This window comes from Myotis lucifugus, unplaced genomic scaffold (assembly GCF_000147115.1).
Source record: "Myotis lucifugus unplaced genomic scaffold, Myoluc2.0 scaffold_8, whole genome shotgun sequence".
In the NCBI taxonomy this organism is placed as follows: domain Eukaryota; kingdom Metazoa; phylum Chordata; class Mammalia; order Chiroptera; family Vespertilionidae; genus Myotis; species Myotis lucifugus.
In genome coordinates this window covers 255,254-272,542 of record NW_005871056.1, presented here as the reverse complement: position 1 = coordinate 272,542, position 17,289 = coordinate 255,254, and the positions used below count along the sequence as shown (strand labels likewise).

Below are 17,289 nucleotides of genomic sequence, written 5' to 3'. Positions count from 1 at the left end.
AAGATGACTTCTTTGTGGTGTTGGGCAGGAATGGGGTGGTCTCACGTGCACTTGGTTCCTCATTGCCCAAGAAAAGAGTCATCTAATACCTTCTTTTTCTTTTCTTGGCAGTCATCAACCCACCTCCTGTGGCTGGGACGATTTCATACTCTTCAAACTCATCTTCCCTTGAGCAGCCGAATGGTGGGAGCAGCAGTCCTTCCGGCAAAGGCTCGTCTGGGCTTGAGGCAAACCCAGGTAGGCACATAGGGGGCACAGTAGAGGGCTGTGATTTGCCCTAGAAGTTCTTTTGTAATATGAGAAGTTCCAGAGGTAGACTTAGACCAACCACAGATTGTTCATGGCCAGGATTTTGATGGCTGGAAATGACTTTGAGCTGTATTGGGTAGTTATTGCTGTGTAACAAATCAACCCAAAATGCAGAGCCTTAAAACAAAACTATAATCATTTATTATAATAGGTCACTTATTCTGTGTGTTGCCTGGTTGGTGGTTGAGCTCCTTTGGACAAGATGCTCGACGTTGCTCTTTTCCTTTTTAACTAAAGATAGGGAGCTGACTATATGGAGACGTCTTCGTGGGATTCACTCCTGAAGAATCAGTTAGATTAGACCATATACATTTTAAAAACATGTTAATACTGATGAATATTACATCACAGGAAAATTTTAATTTGTATGTAAAAATAAGTACATGCTATGACAGAAAAAAATAAGGAAAAAACCCCCACACATAATAGTAGAAAAAGACAAAAAGACACCATACACTCTAGTAAGGAAAATGGGAGAAAGTTTTTCTTGTCTTTGCCTGGCCTTTCCCAGCATGTGACACGTTGATAATGGCCCTGCTCACTTTGCCAGCCGTCATTTTAAGGCAAAAAAGCATCGTGAGAGATAAAGAATGAAAAAATTAAATTCACCAGCCAAAAAAACCCAAAAAACAACACACCATTTCACTAGCATATAATTCAAATATATACAGACATAATATACATACACACATATATACAAATATATATATTTATATGTATACAAATATATATATATATATGTATACATATATGAGAGAATTAACAGAATTACAAGGAGAAATAAATCAACTAATAGTTGAAAACAGACATGTCTGAATAATTCATAGATCAAGCAGACAAAACTATCAGTAACAATATAGCAGTCCTGAAGACATGATCAACAAACTTAATCTAATGGACATATAGAGATCATTGCTCTAAAAATTGGAAAATACACATTTATTCCAAGAAGACACTATGCGTTTATAAATAATGGGTCATGTTTTAGGCCATAAAGCAAGTTTCAAAAATTGTTGCCATTTTGTTATTACATGGATTATGTATGTTCTCTGACCACAAAGGGACTAAATTAGAGACTAATAATGAATGATAACTGGAGTAACTCCTTGCATTTACAAATGAAGAAATGAATGCTTTAATAACTCCTGTATCAAGTTAAAAATTATCATAGAAAATAGAAAGTGTTCAGAATGGATCTATCGTTGGCAGATATTGTGACCTTCTCCCTCCTTTTTCCACCTTCCACTGCCACCTCTTCTCTGGGTAAATGGAGATTTGACTTTCATACCTATTAGTGTTATTAGAAAATTGGTTGGATTAGTCAACATGTTATCTACTTTGTGTTTAAAATAACCCATTGTTTCCCCTTTTATTTTGGTCATCACAGGAGAAAAGAGGAAAATGAATGACTCTCATGTTTTGGAGGAGGCCAAGAAACCCAGAGTTATGGGGGATATTCCAATGGAATTAATCCACGAGGTCATGTCTACCATCACGGACCCTGCAGTGATGGTTGGACCAGAGGTCAGCGGGGTAAACCTGGCAGCCAGCTGGTAGACCTCTTCTGCTCTCCTCGCCACTCTAGCTGTCCAAAATGGGGATGGAATCACTGAGAATTAGCGTGCTGTGCTAGCCTAGTTTGCTTTTAACTTGGTGGTCAGGGTAGGGAAGGGCAGGAAAGGCAGGTTGGAGAGGTGATTTCCTCTGGATGAATATCACATCACAGGGAAACTTACTCATAATCTCACACAGTTCAAGTCACTTCTCCTCCCTCGACTTTCTATCTTGAAAAATTTAAAGCATAAATGTTGTCCTGTCTCCACTCTCTTCAGAGAAGAGCTCTGTGTAATTTTTTCCTGTCTCCTGCACCCCAGAACAATCTTCTGTCAGCACATTCGGCCAGGGATGAGGCAGCCAGGATGGAGGAGCGCAGGGGTGTGATTGAGTTTCACGTGGTCGGCAATTCCCTGAACCAGAAACCCAACAAGAAGATCCTGATGTGGCTGGTGGGTCTACAGAACGTGTTCTCCCATCAGCTGCCCCGAATGCCCAAAGAGTACATCACACGGCTTGTCTTTGACCCGTAAGTGGTGCTTTGCTCTTCCTTCTTATTACCTTTTTAAATGAAAGAGGAACTACTCAGAAAGTGAAAGTCAGCCATAGGCAACCACTGAATCCTGCTGCCTCTTGTCACACTGTGGATACAGGGATCCCTTAAATTAATTGCCTTGTCTAAGGCATTAAAATTAATTTTTCAACAATTCACAAACTTTTTTGTTAATAATCATGAAGCTTTGTGTTTTAAGTGGCTGCTGACTATCCTATGCTTCATTCATTGTAGCAATGAAAGAATATAAACACTAAGAAGATGCCCCACTTTTTTAATAGTCAAAACATTCTTGATTTTGGTGCCTTAACTAGGTACCATGGTTGCCTGGGTCTGGGAAAATTATTGGGTTATCAGACAAGTTTACTTTGAAAATTCATTTCTTTAAAAAAAAAACTTCAAAAAACCCCCAACACCTAAACTTCCCTAATTGAATGTATTTTAATATATATAGCCCAATAGCCTATGGGGACTGTGATTTATGCATATGACAATTAGAGTGACATTTTAGACAGAAAAGAGGTCAGACAGGGTTCTATGATGCAAGGTTTGGCAAGTTGTACATGTGGCTTTTGTATTCTTTTCCATAATGTTTCCATAATATTTCTGAGTAAGACTAATGTTCAGAAACATATGCCACTTTTCCATGACTTTGTACTCTCTCCCTAGCCCCCAACCCTGGACCCCTTGGCATTGGGGGTACCCCTGTTCCTGTACTGGAACATGTACTCTGTTTTTTATTTGTAAACCTCAGAGCATTCTTAAGTGGCTGGCATTTTGTTCTGGTGGAATCTCTGATGAAGACGTGTACAGAGAAGCTTGCTCTAAAAGTCCACATTAAAGAATGGTCTGGTGAGATAGTGACTAGATAAAGGAGGTTTCTGTAGAAATGCAAGAAAAACACTGCCCACTCCTTCCTGGTTGGTAAATAAGGAACACCCCCTCAAAAGTATATTTATATAACCAAGATAGGTAAAACTTTGATATAATCTTATTTTTCCAGGAAACACAAAACCCTTGCTTTAATTAAAGATGGCCGTGTTATTGGTGGTATCTGTTTCCGTATGTTTCCATCCCAAGGATTCACGGAGATTGTTTTCTGTGCTGTAACGTCAAATGAGCAAGTCAAGGTAAGGGTAACTCAAGGTCTTAGAAGAAAAGCAGAATGTGATATTTTTTTAAAAATATATTTTTATTGATTTTAGAGAGGAAGGGAGAGATAGAAACATCAATGAAGAGAGAGAATCATTGATTGGCTGCCTCTTGTGGCCCCCTACTGGGGATTGAGCCTGCAACCCGGGCATATGCCCTTGACTGGAATCGAACTCGGTCCCCTTCAGTCTGCAGGCTAACGCTTTATCCACTGAGTCAAACTGGTTAGGGCAGAATGTGATATTTCTTAACTAAAGCTGCAGAGATTGGGAAGGGCTCTGGGCCATGTCCTGAGAAGGTTCAAAGTGGAGTTCAGGACTCTCTGAGAAGCATCCTCTTAAATGTGTTTGTGCCTGAGGAGAATAAATGTTCCACATACCAACAGGTGTGCTTCTACCAAGGCTCTGTTGGACCTTGGAACAAAGTACAGGGACACTGCACAGCCCCAAACTCAGGTATAGTCTGTGGCAAGTGAAGGATGATTGAAAATAAATCATAGTGTTCATTGTTAATTTACTCATGGATTCTCTCTCTCTCTCTCTCTCTCTCTCTCTCACACACACACACACACACACACACACACACACACACACACAACTAGAGACAGGGAACCATCAGCAAGGACATGGTGTGATGTGGATTAGGAAGATGATCTAGGTGGCTTACACTTCAGGAAGATTTCTTATGACTTTGTCCCTCACCGGTGGCAGGAACTAAAGAAATTCCATAAGGGAAGCTGTGAAAAATTTTGAAATTTATGGCTACGTTTCAGAAGTATTCATGCTGGGTTTGGAATGTAGTGTTTTTAGGGGGTGGTGTGTGTGACTAATTTACTTTCCTGATTATTCTTGGCCTACGTCCCTTTCTCCCCAGGAACTCTGGCTGTTTTATTGATATCACGGTTGGTATCACAGCCTGACTGGAATAAACTAGACTCTCAATGGGCAGTAAGAGCTCTGATCTGGGTTAGATTGTGTTCTGTTCTGCTGCCCTTAGGGAAATGGAGGCAGGAAATGTGTCTTTAGAAGATTATTCATTTGGTATTTGGGGAGCCCTAGAGAATATCATGCAAATGTATGGCGGGTGGTGGAAAGATAAGCAGCTCAGGATTAGCTGGCTGCTGAGAAAAATCAGCCAACGTCTGAGGCAGTGTTGTCCAATGAAATACAGTGTGCCGGGCAAATGTGAGGCATACATGCGATTTTACGTATTCTAGCAGCCACATTAAAAAGAAAGCAGAATTCATTTTTAAAATATATTTCATCTGACCCAGTATATCCAAAGTATTGTCATTGCAAAGGTACTCAATGCTATGAAGAATGATGAGACAGTCTTCGTGCTTTGTTTTTTACTAAGTCTCTGAGATCAAGTGTGTATTTTACACTTACAGATTGTCTCGGCTCGAACTATAGCCACATTTCCGATGCTGCCGGGGTACATGTGGCCCGTGGTTCCCGTATTGGACAGTGCAGGTCTAAGCATTGCTGCTCGTGCAGCTACAAAGAAGCAACGCCATTGGTAGAAAACAAGAATAAGTCTCGAGAAGCAATCATTCTCTGCTTGAAGGCTACAGCTAGTACTGTGGGTACCTTTGCTTCCATTAACAGCCTTACTCTGCTCACAGTGCCAATTATAGCCACTGAGGTTATTTATACTCACAAAGCACAAATGGGGCTTTTTGCTTTTGGCTCAGAGTACTAAGCATCAAAGGGCAAAATTCATTAGTCTTATATTTGTCATTCTGACCGGAAAAGTGAGGGCTCAAATTTGCTTGAAATTGATGTCTAGTTCTTTTTCAAGAGGTTCTGACTGTGTGTCTTTAGATGGTGCTGTTGTTGTTTCGATTACTTTTTTTTTTTTTTTTTTAAATTTTCCTCTAGCCAAAGTGAGAAACAATTCCAAATGTCCAGAGTTTAGGAACTTACTTAAAAAGAAATTTTTGTTTGGCTTTTTGTAGGGAGAGGAGCTGGCAAATAAGTCCCTGGTTTATAATTTCAGAAAAAAAGATTGCATAATTTTTGTTTTCAAAGAAAGCTACACCAACCACCTTGTTTGGAAAGGTTGATTAAGGTTGACTTGGACACTTTTAGGGATACCAGAGGGAAACTAAAGGTATTTAATATGAATTGGATGCTTTGTCTTATTACTTTCCAGAAGGGCACTTTATTTTTTCCCCTCAAACCATGTAATTTTCTAAAGACTTGAAGGAAGGTGGCCAAACATCACAAACTCAGTAGGAAGAACTAGAAAAAAAAATCACTTTTTGTGACTTATAACGGTAGTTTTAGGGGGGGAAAAAAAGATTATCCTCTTAAAACTGGATAGAATGGATGAGTTTGGTAGAAGCCAGTGCTTGGTAACACCCATTTGTGAAAACAGAGGGTTCATAAGTGGTTTTAAATGTTTCTTTAATACATTAAAAATCTTGGCTAAATGATACTTTAGAATTTGTGTCCACTCATTTTGGAGTATTATTGCTTACCACCAAATTCCTGCGAGTGCTTGAAGTGGGATTTGCATGTGAATTTACCTTGCTCAAAGCACACACAAGATAATATTTGAGAAGTTCCTCACCTGGCTTGAGACTGTCTCCTCAACTAAGAATTATTTGGATTTGATATGACATGCAACTGGAAAGTTACATACCTAACACTTGTTTACTATAATAAATATTTAAATAAGCACTGAAGTTACCAGGCAGATTTGGAAAAAAATCCTTTTGGTGGCAATTCAAAATAAAGGCATACAAACAAGGGAAATAGTTCTGGGGTGGAAATCTAAACATTTGCTTCTAATAGCATAATGTTGGCAATGCCTCTTTAACCAAAGAGATCTTTGAGCTACCACTAATGCCAGTCCCAGTGCTAGACACAGAGAGGATTCAAGTTAAAAGACACAGCCCATACTCCCAAGCAACTTGGACTATGGAAAATTTCTTTGGAGAGGTGACCACTGAGGAAACATATCTTAGGTAGGTTTTGTGAAGCTGTTTACAAAAGAAAAAATATTGTTGTTCTTAGGCAAATCATTGGATTGTGGGTGAAAGGGGGAAATTTATAGTTCTTTTAATTCCTTACAAGATAGATGGTATATACAACAAAAGCCTAGCTTTCTTCCATCAAACACATCTATGTTAAAGTGAATTTCATCAGAAAACATATTTTCTACTAATCTCTAGATATTACTATATATATATGCACAGGCAGTTCCCTCCAAGTAGTCAATCCTTCTCTTTTCACCAGTTTTAAAATTTTTCTTTAGAAATAATTTAAAATTAGACAGCTCATATACAAATACATTTTCAGATAAACAAATACCACTCTCCCTTCAAGTCCCTGCCGCCCCACTATTGTCATCTTGGTGAGCATCCTTCCAGTTGCTTCTCTACTGATTTACGTGCTTGGGAATGTACCTCTATGTAATAGGTGACTGTGTGTTCTGTAGTCATTGTAAATAGAATTCATACTGTACATACCTAAAAAATACTTCCCATTATGTCTTAGAGATCCTTCAAATTCATTGCATATATATAGTTATTTAAATTTATATTTAGTTCAATTAAAATGAAATAAAATGTAAAATTCAGTTTTTTGGTCACTCAAGTACTCAATAGCCACAGTGTGACTAATGGCTACCATATAGATAAAGAGCTATTCCATCATTGCAGAGATTTCCATTGAACAGTACAGATAGGGAGCTATTTTATATTTCATAATGTGGATGCATTGTAATTTATGTAATCATTTCCCTACTGACAACATTTATGCTCTGTTTGTAAATGTTTTTCTGGACACTGAAAAGTAGAATTACTGCATGAATGAATGTGGCTTCTCTAAATTAAAAAATTATTCCCAGGTTGCCCTTTTCAATGGGTTTACCAATTTACATTTTCACCAGTGGTGTTGAGAGTACCATGTCCCCCTATTATTACTGACACTAGGTACCATGAGCTGTAAAGATATTTGAGTATCCTGCCCTGGCTGGGTGCCTCAGGTGGATGGAGTGTCATCCCATACACCAAAAGGTTGCAGGTTTGATCCCCGTTTGGGGCACATGTGGGAGGCAGTTGATCGAAGCATCTCTCTTTCTCCTCTTTCTCTCTCTAAAAAATCAATGAAAACAGGTGAGGATTAAAAAGAAAAAAGAAATTTTCATACTATTTTTGAAATATTGCTTCTCCTGATGGAGTGCTATGATTACTATTGAGATCATATATCATTTTTATATTTGTCAGTAATATTTATGGCTTATTCCTTTCCTCTGACAATATTTTTAAGGCTGTCTCTCTTTTTCTGGTATTGATCCTATAGAAGATATTTATGTATTTTTGATATTAAATCTTTATAATATATGTTACAATTATACCCTTCCAAATTCGTCACTTGTCTTTTGTTTAGGATATCTTAGGATATCTTTAAGGTTTTAAAATTTGAAGTAGTCTACTTAGTAAATTAGTCCTTTCTTTTATGCTTTTGCATTTTATGTTTTTTTAAAGAAGCTTCTTTGTACCCCTAGGTTGTAAACCCACTTTTCTTTATCTTTTGTATAGGTTTATTTTTCCTTACATTTATATTGCCAATCTATTGCCTTACCTTGTTTTCCATACGATATAACTCTTTTAAGGCCTAGCTCACACATATTCTTACCTTCTGTACTCTCTTCCTTCTCCCCCTTAATGATCTTATAGCCTTTTTCTCTGTTACAGGTACAGATATATCACTCAGTATCAATGCTGCGCAAAAGAAATATATTGTGAACTTCAAATGTAGGCCACACATGTAATTTTAAAATTTCTAGTGTCTATATGTTTATTTTTATTAAATCCTCACCTGAGGATATTTTTTCATTGATTTTTAGAGAGAGTGGAAGGGAGAGGAAAAGACAAAAAGAAATATTGATGTGAGAGAAACACATCAATTGGTTGCCTCCTGCACACACCCTGATCTGGGCCTGGGTCGTGGAGGAGCCTGGAACCTGAGCATGTGCCTTTGACGGGAATCGAACCCTTCGGTCCTCAGGTCAACGCTCTATCCACGGAGCCAAACCAGCTGGAGCTCTAGTGTCTGTATTTTTAAAAAGTATAATTATAAATTTATCTTTGACCTCTGTCCCCCTCCATTTTGTGACTTCTTCATTTAACAATAAATTATCTTTAAAAAAAAGTAAAATTAAACAGGTGAAACTCATTTTCATATTTTCCATTTAACTGGCTATGTCCACAATATTGTCATTTTAACATATAATAAGTGTAAATTGTTATTAATAAGAATTTTTTTCCTGATGTGTCTTTTACACTCCGGTGCATCTCAGCTTGGACTGGGCACGTTTCAGTTGCTCAGAAGCCACTTGTGGCTAGTAGCTGCCATATTGAACAGTGCAGCTCTGTGCACTCATTATGTGTTTATATGTTTATCTTTCCCACATAACTCTCTTGTCCTCAAGAAGAGAGGGATTTCATTCATCCTTTTATTTGAGTTTTATTTGTACTCACAGTGTGTCAGCGATGTGATTTGTTTGGGAAAAGCTAAAATGTCCTTGGGTAACATCAGTAGGAGAATAATTTCCAGAAGAGGTAGACTTCCAGCCTCACATGGGATAGAGAACTAGACCAGATGGCTTCTAGAGGTCCCTCTCCCTTGAGGTACTACAGTTTCATGAGATCATACCTGTGAGCGCATTTGAGTTCTTTATAAAAGCGTGTCACCGAGTTTTAAAATACTCATGTGAAGATATTTGTGTCTGGATGCTTGGATTTTATCTCTTTTTATGAGGTTCTAAAACAGTCATTTTAAATGTATAGATTTCCTGTAAGTTTTATACATCACTGAGAAACCTGGTAATTGCGTTTCGTTTTTCATATTTCAATCATTCATTCTTTCAACATTGTTCACTCGCTTTAGTTACTTCCTAATGTCTTCTGGCTCTCTCAGAGATTCTGGGCTTCTCGGACCTTGTTTGGATAAGACCTAGTTGACATCCTGTGTATAAGATGATGCCATTGAAGAACTGCTGATTTGCAGTACACAGGAAACACTCGGATTAGTTAACATTCCAGTAAAGATTAGCACTGTTTGTTTACATTGCTCCTTTCATCTGAGGTTCTCAAATACTTTGAGGATAAGCAGAAATTCATAATCTGTATTTACTCCTAAGACTTTATTAATATTCAGCAAGTAACTTTAGTGTTGAACTTGAAGCTTATAGCCTTCGTGTGTTATTTCTCAAAGAACCAGAAACTTGTATTTCTAAGTAATGATTATATCTCAGTTTAAGGATTTTGAATGTTTTGGCTTTGTAACTCATTTCAACGTCCAGAAATGCAAGAAATTGTGTTAGTATTATATTGGTAAAATATATCAAAGTACAAATTCCTAAACTTACCGGTATTTCTTGATGAATTTGTAGGACTTATTTTTTCTTCAGAACCTAATATATTTGTCTACATACTAACTTCCTTCCACATAGGGCTACGGAACACACCTGATGAATCATTTGAAAGAATTTCATATAAAACATGACATCCTGAACTTCCTCACATATGCAGATGAATATGCAATCGGATATTTCAAGAAACAGGTAAGTTTTTCACCGTGCAACACTGTTTTGCCGTTCCTTTTTAAAATATGCACTCAGGTAGCCTTCATTCCAATACGTCTTTCCTTTGCCCCCATTCACTGTTTTCTGCTTATAAGAAGGACATACATTTATTTTATAAGCCTTAAGTAAGGTTCAGACTGGATTCAGAGGGTATGACCAGCACATAGTACATACTAGATAAATATTTGTTGAGTGAATGAATGCCATCTCTGAGTGAATGTAATATTGCATCCTGTCATTCTGAGTTATGGTATCTCATCCCAGTGTGGGTGAGTCGAGTTCTCCATGTATGAGAGACACAGATTCAATCTGTGGAAAGCCTCTCTTTAGAGCAGAGAGGAAATTCTCATGTTTAGGAAAAGCTCCAGACGATTCTGGTTCCATCCTGCACAGCAGGCTGGGAGATTGGTTGCCCTCAGTCCTTTCTTATCAGAGGTTTCAGCTTGGCTTTTAAAGGATTATTCTTTGGCTGCACACTTATTTTCACAGTGCTTTATAATCCTGGTACGTTCTTTACATAATATGACTACAGAAGTCATGTACAGTTATTGCAGAAAATTTAGGAAGTGTAGTGAAACACAAAGAAAAGAGGAAAAATTGCTTGCAATTTTACCACCCAGAGAAATTTAATGTTAGTTGATGTTTGGATATATACCCTTCTAATATTTTTTTTCTGTGTGTGTTTGTGAGTGTATATAAATATAAAAATTGGCTCATTCTGTAATTTAATTACGTGCTTTTTTTACTTTATATATTCTGATCATTTTGATATGACTTTTGATAGTTCTCTGAAATGTTTTATAAATAGAAAATAATTTATTAAACCAATTCCACATTTTGGGTGCATTTAGGTATTTTTTTTGTATGTAAGTGTACATGTGTGAGTATGTGTGTGTGTGTGCGTGTATGTTGCCCTTATCTGTGGTAATTTGCTTTGAATAGATGTCTAGAAGTAGAGTTGCTTCCAGACATAGTTAAGGCTTTGTAACGCATTGCCAAATACTGTAACAATTTCTGTTCTTGTCAGTGGTATATAAGGGGGCTCAGGAAATTGGGTGATAATTGAAAAGTAGGCTTTTACCCTTTTCCTGGGTAACGAATTGTATTTGTTTGCATTTAGATGATCATAGTAAGGTTTAACTTTTTTTCCTTGATCATTGACTCCTTTATATTAATTTTTCTTTTCTTTTGAATTGCCAATTCATTGTATTTTGCCTCTTTTCTATTAAAATATTTATTTTTACATTGATTTATGAAAACTTTATATAAGGAGTTTCACCTTTTATTTATGATTTCCTGTTGCATGTCATGTTTTAACATTGTTTATAGCTTTTTCTTCAATTTACCCAATTTTAAAGATTTTAAAACATAAGTCTATTAACTTCTTTAAAAAAAAAAAGAGGCTCTTACATGAGTAGAAAACATTCCCTCTTCCAACGTCAGGTAATTAATGGCCTGTATATATTTTTTTCTCATTTTTGGGGATGCATTTGAGGCTTTTATAATTAAACTTACCTGACTGAACTCAGTGGGATTGCTTCACTGAGGGCTTAAGAGTCCGCTTTCCTAGGTTGTAAGGACATTGCAAAGTGTGAGATCTCAGCCACGATTCTTAAATGACTTGCCTACAGTCCCCTTGGAAGGCGGTGGCAATAATTGTTTGGAAAATAAGTTTTTGCTGAAAGAGAAGGGAGGAAACTGCCGGTGATAGTTCTGAAGCCCAAGTAATTTTCTGCAAAAAAAACTGAAATAGGCACTGTAAGGAAAATTATGTTTATATTGTAAATATACATGAATACATACCCTATGGCACTATGTTATTACAGCTTAAAGCATGTAAATGAACATGTTGCAAAGCATTAATGTCACTGACACAACCACACATTGTGATGGTCTGAAAGTTTTTTGCCTGAAAAGTTGGGGTTTGGGGTTTCATTTTTTTTAAAGTCAGAATTTTAATAGCTGTATTTTTTTGATAAGCTTTTCTTTCAGACTTTACGTCAATCTAGTTGTTGATTTGTTAAGAATCCTGGAGGCCCTCGCCCCCACTTTGGGAGAATTTGTGCAATTTAATGCAAAATTAAACCTTATTTTACTTAATACTCATTCCTGTTAAAACAAACAAACACAACACTTGTTAATATGATTGTGTTTTACTAGAATTATTTTTTTAAATGTTGTCATGTTTCCTATTTGTATGTTTGATTTTTGTTGTTGTTTCGTTTTTTTGTTGTTGTTAATCCTCGTACAAGGACATTTTCCATTGATTTTTTTAGAGAGAGTGGAAGAGAGAGGGAAAGACAGAGAGAAACATCGATGTGAGAGAAACACATCTATTGGTTGCCTCTTGCACACACCCTGACCAGGGCCCGGGTAGGGGAGGAGCCTGCAACTAAGGTATGTGCCCCTGACTGGAATCGAACCCGGGATCCCCTCAGTCCACAGGCTGACGCTCTGTCCACTGAGCCAAACCAGCTAGGGCTGCATGTTTGATTTTTGATGCTTTTGAATTTCATGGAAGGGTTTCATGCTCTTCCTTCCCATAATAATAGTATGATGAGAACTTGAAAGAAGCATATCTTTTTGTTTTTAATCATTTTTTTCTTTTTAAATATATTTTTTATTGATTTCAGAGAGGAAGGGAGAGGGAGAAAGAGATAGAAATATCAATGATAAGAGAGAATCATTGATTGGCTGCCTCCTGTATGCCCCGCTCTGGGGATTGAGCCCGCAACCTGGGTATGTGCCCTTGACTGGAATCGAACCCGGGACCCTTCAGCCTGCAGGCTGACGCTCTATCCACTGAGCCAAACCAGCTAGGGCGAAAGAAGCATATCTTGATGCCAGCACAGTACCTAGCACATAGTTAGCACTCAGTATATATTTGGTGCACAATGCCCACATGAATGAATTTATTATTTGCTTTGCAGGGTTTCTCCAAAGAAATTAAAATACCTAAAACCAAATATGTTGGCTACATCAAGGACTATGAAGGAGCCACTTTAATGGGATGTGAGCTAAATCCACAGATCCCATACACAGAATTTTCTGTCATCATTAAGAAGCAGAAGGAGGTAAGCACGGGACTGACTCATGTTCCTCTGTACAGGGCAGTCTTAGTCGGGGTGAGTTGCGTATCACTGGGCTCTGTGTAAATGGGTTCACTGGCTATCATCATCTCAGTTTGCTGTGGCTTGTCTAGATCCTTGGTCTGTCTCCTCTAGGTTACCATTCCTGAGAGCATCAGCGGTTGTTACATTGGTATAAAAAAAACAACAACAAAACTTATTAAACATGATGAGTCATCTTAACTTCACCTTCAAGGGTTTTTACATTCTGGTCTCAAGCATTTTCCTAAACTTAGGTCTTTATTTTCTTCTCTAAACTATTCTCCAAAGGCCAATACTGATGCTTTAACCCTCTTGCTTGAGGTCTTTGCCCACCTCCCTCTCCTGACGTAAATTGAACAACTTCAGCCTGTGCTCCAGTTCCTTCCTTGAACATCTCCAGCACTAGTTTGATCCACTCATTGCAGTTATTCATCATCTTACACAGTCATTTATCTTAGCATGTATTCATCTCTCCTCTCACATTGCAAGTTCTGAAGGTTACATTTCTAGGTATTAACTGACTTGTTATCTACTATTGGGGTGAAGTCTTTTATGCATATGAACGGAAAGAGAAGCAGTAAAGGGAAAGATTGATAATTTGACTCTGTAGCAATTTTATATCTCTAAGACAGGAAAAAGATAATGCAAAAAGAGCATAATTTGGGAGTGTACAGAGGCCATTTAATAAATGAATCAACTCCATGTGTTAAGCCCAGGATCACCTCCTCGCTCCTCTAGTTTGTTGGATTCAAGCTGTGTCATTCTATAGAATTCCACTTTTTACTTCTCCTTCTCCCCCGCCCCCTTTTAAGCTTTATTGTTGAAAGTATTACATAAGGTCCTCCTTTCCCCCCATTAACCTCTTCCAGACCACTCCCAACCCCCACCCCCACTTTATACTTCTGTTATTCATTTTAGTGCTCTTTTCTCCGGACGTAACTTTTAGAAGTTCTTCTGTCTTCGATCTATCTTTTTCTTCTGGTTTCTACTAATTTTTTTTAATCTCAGTTATTAATTATTATATCACCAATATAACAGACATTACACAGTGTCTGGTGCATAGTAGGTGCTCCATAAATATTTTCCTTTTACTTAAAGTGGCTCAGATTTGTTCTTCTGCTTCTTAGGGAAGTGAGCAAAAAGTGTTTATTGTTTTGTTTTGTCTTTTAAGTTAGAAAATAAAAACAACCTTTGTTGTTTTTTTGGTCAAAATGTCCGCCTAGGAGAGAATTCCAAATAAGGTACTTGGAGAGTTAATAAAATCACAGCAGGCTCCTCTCTCTGTCTGTCTCTGAAGAGCTGGCTTTCTTCATTGTTCTCTTTGGGGCTTAGTGAGCAGGTCTGAATTCAGCAGCTCATTGTTCAGCATTAGAGGCTGCTGGCCAACTAAAGCCACCAGCCTGCTGTTAGCTGCTCATTCCTCACTCCTCCCAGCAGCCCAATTCATCTCCCAATTCACTCTAAGCGGAGAGCAGGATTCCCCTGGCTGGGTCTGCAAATTCACATCGTCCAGATCTGCTGGCTCTTCCTCCGTGAACGGGAAAGCCCTAAGCACAGAGCTAACAAAAGCAGTCAACTTTTTAGAAGATAAAGCGCCTTCCCCCTTCCTCTTTCTCTTCTCTTGGATCTTTTATCCTTCTCACCTTCCTTCTCTACTGCCAGCCTTCTCTAACACATACTGTTGAGTGGATGGATGATGCAGGCTTGGAGTTGTTAACCTAGTTCTTCTAGAAGAGATCTCAGGTCACCATAGTAAAATATTTGGATTCACATAGTACCTTCTTCCATTGAAATCAAATGATTTTTACACGTGTCTTTTATTCCAACTTTGAAACCCCCCCTTGAGGAAGATAGGGACTAATGGTGGGAGCATACAAACTGTAAATATATGGTGGACTTTTCTAGCAGATCAGATTGTAGATGTGGTTAGAGAAACCCAGTGCTGTTGGACAGGTGGCACAGAGTGGAGAGATGAGTACTACTTCTTGAGTGTGGACTCCAAGGGAATGGTGGCATCCATAGTGCCTTGTGTCATCTGAGATGGCTTTGTGGGAGATGTGTTTTGAACTGGGCAGCCTGGCGATTTTTTGGTGCTTTTTTTCTTCCTTTGGTAATTATTTTAGAACTAATTACCTCTGTACATTAGGAACTATTTTATAAAACAAACACCTCTCTCAAAAGCGTCACATCCTGGGTGTGATGCCTTAATAGACTTTAGAGCTGCTTTTTTCATGCAAACAGCATAGGTTGCGGCTCAAGCCTTGAAAAATTCGAGTAGTAAGGTCATCCTCCCAGGCTTGGGGAACTTTCCGAGGCCTTTAGTCCGAAGGAACAGTTCCTAGTCATGGATGTGAAGAGGTTCACGCGCTAGTCTGGGTAGCAGATCTCAGCTGCTTTGCTGTAGCTCTGCCAGGGGCTCCTCGCACACACAGAGCAAAAGAATCGGCTCTGATGCTAAAGAGGACAGTGGGCACTGGGGCTGGTGTGTTCTCTCAATTCGACTTTTCTGAGGGGGCAAGTACTAAAGAGGTTGTGTGAATGATACTAAATGGACATGATGTAATAGAATGTCATCATGACTTTCCTATTGAATAGAATTCACCCCTTCCTCCCCTTTTGTTTCCTGAAGACTTCATTTTGCTAGGGGAATAGCTCTGTAGGTTGGCTGACTTGGGCTGGAGCCACGGACTTCTGTCACTGACCACGCTTTCTTCCTGTGCTTTACAGATCATTAAAAAGCTGATAGAAAGAAAACAAGCCCAGATTCGAAAAGTCTACCCTGGACTTTCATGTTTTAAAGATGGAGTTCGACAGATCCCGATAGAAAGCATTCCTGGAATTAGTATGTATATGGATCTTCTTTTAAAAGCAAAATCTTTTGGAAATGCCACCAGAAGGGTTGGAAACTATTACCGGAGTGCAGTACTTTAAAAAGCTTTTTGCCCTGCCCTTCTCCATCTGTGTTATTTCTAGTATTTTAAGAAGGCAGCCAGTGCTTTCCTTTGATATCTTTTCTCTACTTCAAATTGCAAACAAACCAAAGAAAGCGTAGATGACCCCTTGTTGTAGCTGTTAGTAGCCATGATGTACTGAGAGCCTGCTATATGTGGCACAGTGCTAGGCACTACCCACATGTGACCCTGAAAGTAGGGGATTCTGCTTTTTACAAATGGGGAAATTCAGTCTCCAGCTGGTTAAGTCCTTTAACCTTACGTGGCACATGGCCAGTAACTGGCTTGGTGAGGAGCAGCCCATTTCTTATCTCCTCCAAACAGCTTGCTGTTCTCACCATATCTCATTGCCATCATGGTTGCAATCTGCATATAGATCTGTGCTTGGGTAAATTAGTGTTTCCAAACTTCTAGAAAGGATGATTGGAAATCACATAATTTGATTCCGGTTCCCTATTTTACAACAGTTTTCTTGAAGGATCTTATCTGAGAGTATGTTAGCAGTGAGTTGTATTGAGCTAAAATGTACAAAGTAGTTCTTTTTAAAAAAAATATATATATTTTATTGATTTTTGACAGCGAGGAAGGGAGAGGGATAGAGAGTTAGAAACATCGATGAGAGAGAAGCATCGATCAGCTGCCTCCTGCACACCCCCTACTGGGGATGTGCCTGCAACCAAGGTACATGCCCGTGACCGGAATCGAACCTGGGACCCTTCAGTCCCCAGGCCGACGCTCTATCCAGTGAGCCAAACCGGCTAGGGCCAAAATAGTTCTTTTGGTAGATCAAATATCAGCACTTTCATGTGGTTCAAGTCCAGGTCTTCTGGTATATTGAAGATTTATAAAGCCAAACAAAATCATGCAAACTAAAGAAAGCCACATTATTTGTTTTTTCATGATATGATTCATATCTATTTCTTCTTTACAAAAATCTACTCTACAGCACATCTTGCTTTCACTGCCAGACCCAGAAATTTTACTTCCCCATATTATCCCAATTAATAATAGCTACCGTATCACTGAATGCCATTTTGTGCCAGGCATTCTTCTATGGGATAAT

General features: G+C 38.4%; 1 protein-coding gene across 1 annotated transcript in view; it reads left to right on the top strand.

Annotated features, from left to right (window-relative positions):
• The window catches only part of KAT2B (lysine acetyltransferase 2B), a 65,421-nt gene that overhangs the window by 40,693 nt on the left and 7,439 nt on the right, over positions 1-17,289 (top strand). Inside the window, exons 8-14 of the mRNA XM_023749253.1 lie at positions 112-237; positions 1,697-1,833; positions 2,184-2,392; positions 3,420-3,546; positions 10,034-10,144; positions 13,096-13,239; positions 16,003-16,117. Of these exons, the coding sequence (XP_023605021.1) occupies positions 112-237; positions 1,697-1,833; positions 2,184-2,392; positions 3,420-3,546; positions 10,034-10,144; positions 13,096-13,239; positions 16,003-16,117 (969 nt within the window). The remainder of the gene's footprint in view (positions 1-111; positions 238-1,696; positions 1,834-2,183; positions 2,393-3,419; positions 3,547-10,033; positions 10,145-13,095; positions 13,240-16,002; positions 16,118-17,289) is intronic.